This window comes from Macrotis lagotis, chromosome 1 (genome assembly GCF_037893015.1).
Source record: "Macrotis lagotis isolate mMagLag1 chromosome 1, bilby.v1.9.chrom.fasta, whole genome shotgun sequence".
NCBI classification, from domain to species: Eukaryota; Metazoa; Chordata; class Mammalia; order Peramelemorphia; family Peramelidae; genus Macrotis; species Macrotis lagotis.
Window position 1 is genome coordinate 528,719,820 of NC_133658.1, and position 5,836 is coordinate 528,725,655.

At 36.7% G+C, this 5,836-nt stretch overlaps 1 protein-coding gene across 1 annotated transcript; it reads right to left on the reverse strand.

The window, feature by feature from the left end:
* Positions 1 to 452: 452 nt before the first annotated feature.
* LOC141505185 (oligosaccharyltransferase complex subunit OSTC-like) lies at positions 453 to 902 on the reverse strand. The gene has a single exon (XM_074210767.1). The coding sequence runs from the start codon at positions 900 to 902 to the stop codon at positions 453 to 455; it is 450 nt and encodes a 149-aa protein (XP_074066868.1).
* Between the last annotated feature and the right edge of the window lie 4,934 nt (positions 903 to 5,836).

Genomic DNA, 5,836 nt, shown 5'->3' on the forward strand with positions numbered 1-5,836 from the left:
TAAAGTTATCAGCCTGGAGGCTCCAGATCCCTGAATTGACTTGTACATATCTTCATTCTAAGTGCTTTTTCCTGAAAAGGTGAAATTTACAAATGGGCTTGTAGGACATAATGAAATATTTTATTCAATAATTTCATTATACAAAAAAAAGTTTCTCTCAAAAATGGGGAGAAAGAAACAAAGAGGGCAGATCTGATTACTTGACATAAGTCAATATAGAAAAACGATGGTGTCAATTACTATAATTATTTCATCAATGGGAACCAAAAGGGTTTTTTCCACCCAAAAGGGACTAAAACCTTTTGCATTTTTACACCATACCTTCCCTTTTGTCATTCTGAGACACAGACAATCTATGCTCCAAGTTCCATCCTGGAGGGTATATTGGCCTTTGAAAAGTCATTAAAAGGAGCAAATTGAGTTATTTTTGTTCCTTCACAAAAAAAGGAACTCTAACTCAAGAGATAGCCTGGCAGCTTCATTCTCATAAACACTGACGCTGTGAAGAAACTTAAGAGGACACTGACAAAAGCAATGAATAGAAGAAACCTATTGAGTTTGGGAATATTTGTTGCATTGACTTGTTCTAGGATTATGAAACTTAAACTTCCTATTGTAAACAGGAAACTGCATGCAAGTCTTTCCATAATATATTGTCCATTCACTCTATTTGCCAGGAAAGTGACTGGTCTCTGATGTCCATGTTCATCTGTCATAGATCCAACACTAGGAGATTCCACAATGACATCATAAATTATTTCTTCAGCGATGAGAAAATAAGACATCACCACTACCAGGGCATACACCATCATAGCGGATGGCATGTGGGCCCAGGGTGGCTTCTTCAGCTTCAGGTTGGGACACTCAAGAGCCATGAAGGACACCTGGTAAAACATCTCCATGTTAGCTGCTACATGCAACGCCCCAAGCCCTTCAAATCCCAATTCAGGCACTACTGCCACTGTCCCAGCCCCGGAAGACATTCATAGATTCTTTATAGTTGATTTGAATATTTATAGTATTCAAAATAATCAGTTGTCTACTATTGTTCTTAGAATAATATTGCTATTACTATATATGGTTTTCCTCATTTCACTTTTAATTATTTTATACAATTCTTTTGATGTTTTTCTAAAATCATCTAGCTCATCATTTATTCAATCACAATAATATACAAAATGTATAGCCATCTCTCAATTGGTAGACATTCCCTCAGGTCTTTTCCACCACAAAGAAAGCTGCTATAAATATTTTTAGATCATATCAGTTTGTTTTCTTTTTACCCTGCTCATTTTTGAAAACAGACCTATAGTTGTATTGCTGGGACAAAACATTTGCACGTATGTGTCTTTGGTCTTAATTTCTGATTGCTCTCCAATCAGTTCACTGTTCTAATAACAGTATGTTAATGTCCCACTTTTTCCACATCCCCCTCCAACATTTGCCATTTTCCCTTTCTATTATTTTAATCAAACTGATAGATATAAAATGATATCAAGGTTGTTTTAATTTGTATTTCTCCAATGAAGAATAATTTAGAGAGGCAGAGCCAAGATGGTGCAGAGAAACCAGAAACTTCCTTAAGCATTTTGGGGCTTCCCTCAGAAATATTAATCAAGTCTCTAATTCTGAAATGGCAGGATATACAAAGGAGCAGAGTAGAGCATAATTCAGAAAGTCTCTCTTGGGTGGAGGAGTAGAAACCTATATAGCAAACTAAAACCAGCACAGGTGGGGTGCAGAGGGGATCAACTGAAAGTTATCAGGCCACAGCTGAGGTCCCTGGGGTCCCACCTCAGCAGGTCAGAAAGCCCAGCCCAAAGAGCAAGTCACAGGGGTTCTTAATGCAGGTTCTTTCCACAAAACAAGAAATCTGAGACAGCACTAATGAACAAAGCTCAAAATGAATAAGAAAAGTCAAAGAAAAGCTGGGGCTATAGAAAGTTACCATGGATATAAGGAAAGACATGTCCATTTCAGAACAGGTGGAAGAAAAAATAGTGCATATAAAACCCCTGAAGAGAATATGAATAAGTCTCCTGTCCAAAAAGACATCTTGGAAAAAGCCCCCAAAAGACATTTAAAATCAAGTAGAATAGGCAAAACAAAATTCAAGAGAAATTCAACAACTTGCAAAAGGAAGCCCAAAAATTGACTGAAGAAAATAAATTCATTAAAAATACAATTGGGGACTTCCAGCCAAGATGGCAGGGAGAAGTATTAAGGTCTTCTGGATTTCCCTCAGGATTACCATACCTCTTAATAGAATTGCAATAGACAAAACCCAGAAAAAGAAGTTAGGAGAAGGACATCTACCAACAAGGAGGCTGGGGAGCATGGGTGAGCTGGAGGCAGGGAGCAGAGATTTAGCCCAGGGGTCACAGCGTGAAGCCTGAGGATCAACCTAAGAAAAGCCACAGCTCCAGCAGAACTGAAGGGGGAGCTCAGCACAGAGAGTTGTAGAGTGCAGCTGACATCGATCTGCTTGGCTTGGTTCTGCTGGTCTGGAGGACCAGGGCCCCGGGCTCCATCCTTTCAGTGGAGTCTTCTTCCCAGAACAAACACAGTAACAGCCACCCCCCCCCTCCCCAGGCCCAGGCATGGGCAGCAGAGCTCCCTCAGTAGAATAAGGAGATTAAATATCTAGCCCCAGGGTACAGCACACATTGTTCAAGGATAACAGTATCCAGCTGCATCCACCACCACCCCAGGCCTAGGGAATGGGCCTCAACTCAAGGTCACTGACACCCCAGAGAGAACAACCAGTACCCTTACTGGCTGGCCAACTTGGAGTTACTAACCCAGTGAGCAAAAACACCAAAGGTCTGTGAACCAGACCCTCCCCAACCCAAGATTTTAGGAAAATGAAGAAAAGCCAGCTGAAAGGGGGTTCCATAGAAAACTACCTTGAAGACAAAGATCATAAGCCAGAGAGATCTAGAAATTCTGAGAATATGAATTGGTCTCCAGCCCAGAAATACTTTCTAGAAGAAATTGGAAAGGAGCTTAAAAATCAATTGGAAAAATTGGGAAAAGAAACTCAAGAGAAAATTAACACATTGCAAGAAAAAAATTAACATTGTGTAACAAGAAAACAAATGCTTGGAAAATACAATTGCACAAATGCAAAAAGAAAATAATTTTCTCAAAACCTCAATTGGGCAAATGGAAAACTCCTTCAAAAATAGAATTGACCAATTGGGAAAGGAGTAGCAAAAGTTAAATGAAGAAAATTCTTTAAAAAAAAAGAATGAAATCTGTGGAAACAAATGACTTTATGAGACAATGAGAATCCATCAAAAAAAAAACACCCCCCCCCAAAAAAATAGAAGAAAATGCAAAATATCTCATGGGCAAAACCACTGACCTCAAGAATAGATCCAGGAAAGACAAATTAAGAATTATTTGACTTCCTGAAAACATTGAGGAGAAAAAAAGCCTGGCCTCAATATTACAGGATTTAGTGATGGAAAATTGCCCTGATATCATGGAACCAGAGGGCAAAATAGTCATTTAAAGAATACATCAATCCCCTCCTGAAAGGGATCCCAAAATGAAAACGCCAAGGAATATCGTGACCAATTCCAGAACTATCAGATAAAAGAGAAAATCCTGCAAAAAGCCAGAAAGAAACAATTTAGATACCAAGGAGCCACAATAAGGATTACACAGAACCTGGCTGCATCAACATTAGGGATCAAAGGGCCTGGAATATGATATTCTGAAGAGCAAGGGAGCTTGGAATGAAGCCAACAATTCACTAAACCACAAAACTGAGCCTTTGCTTCCAGGGGAAAAGATGGATATTTAATTAAATAAGGAGATTTCCAACTTTTTCTGATAGAAAGACCAGAGGGAAGTAGAAAATTTAGACTTCAGGAGACTCAAGAGACACATGAAAATGTAAAAAAAAAAGGGTAAGGAAAAAAACTGCTATCCAATAAGATGAAACTGGCTATATATTTCCATCTGGAAGAAAGATTCTCCTAACTCTTGAGAATTGTAACTCTATTAGAGAGAATACACTTAGCAAGAACTAATGGACACTCATTGCTTATCTGTGACTCTGATAGAATTATTTAAAATATTTATCCTTAAAATATATCCTTAAAAAGGGAGGAAAGTCAAGAGATAGGAGGATGGAGGAAATTGAATGGGATAAATCACATTACACAAAGGACTTATTGCAACAGAGGGAAGAAGGGAAGAGGTAAGAATTGCTTGAATTTTACTCTCATCAGATTTGGCTCAAAGTTAACCTACATACATTCAGTTAAGTTACAAATTTTATCTTACCTTTCAAGTATTAAGAAGGGAAAGGGGGAGAATGGAGGAAAAGAGAAACTGACAGAAAGAAGAGAAGGAAGAAGGGACAAAGGGAAAGGGGAAGAAAGGGGAGGGGTTTGAATAAAAGGGGGCAATTACACTGAAAGTGGTGGTATTCAGAAGCAAAATACTGGGGAATATGGTAAGGTGAAAAGAGGGGAAAACTACAGAGGGAAGATAGCATGGAGGGCAATAAAGAGTTAGGAATTATAACTTTTAATGTGAATGGGATGAACTCCCCAATAAAGCATAAGCAAATAGCAGAGTGGATTAAAAGCCAGAATCCTTCCTTCAATATGCTGCTTACAAGAAACCCATTTGAAGCAGAGAGATACATAAAGATTAAAGGTAAAAGGTTGGAGCAAAATATATTTTGCTTCAGCTGAAGTAAAAAAAAAAAGATCAAGGGTAGCAATTCTTATCTCAGTCAAAGCAGCTGCAAAAATAGAACTCATTAAAAGAGATAAGGAAGGAAGCTATATCCTCCTAAAAGGTACCATGGACAATGAAGCAATTTCAATACAAAATATGTATGTACCAAGTGGTATAGCATCCAAATTCTTAGAGGAGAAGTTGAATGAGTTACAGGAAGACATAGACAGCAAAACTCTACTGGTGGGAGAACTCAGCCTCCTGCTCTCAGATTTAGATAAATCTAACCATAAAATAAACAAGAAGGAACTTAAGGAGGTAAAGAGAATGTTAGAAAACCTAGACATGGACATGATAGACTGTTGGAGAAAGTTGAATGGGAATAGAAAGGAATATACTTTTTTTCTGCAATACATGGTACTTACACAAAAACTGATCATGTACTAGAGCATGCAAACCTTATAATCAAATGCAGAAAGGAAGAAATAGTGAATATATCCATCTCAGATCATAATGCAATAAAAATCACATACAATAATGGTCCAGGGAGAGATTGACTTAAAACTAATTGGAAATTAAATAACCTCATTTAAAAGAATGAGTGGATCAAACAACAAATTATAGAAAGAATTAATGATTTCATTTTAGATATTTATGGAATACAGCCAAAGCAGTTGTCAGGGGATATATTATATCTTTAAATGCTTATATGAATAAATTGGAGAAAGAGAATATCAATGAACTCAATATGCAACTAAAAAAATGGAGAAAGAACAAATTAAAGACCCCCAATTAAATACCAAATTAGAAATTATAAAAATTAAAGGAGAAATTAATAAAATCAAAAGCAAGAAAACTATTGAACTAATAAATAAAACCAAGAATTGGTTTTATGGAAAAATAAAATTGATAAACCTCTAGTTAATTTGATTAAAAAAAGAAAGAAGAAAACCAAATTGCTAGTATCATAAATGAAAAAGGTGAACTCACCATCAATGAGGAGGGAATAAAAGTAATAATTTTGAATTATTTTGTTCAACTATATGCCAATAAATTTGATAATCTAAGTGAAATTAGTGAACATTTATAAAAAATAAGTTGCCCAGGTTAAAAGAAGAGGAAATTAAATACCTAAATA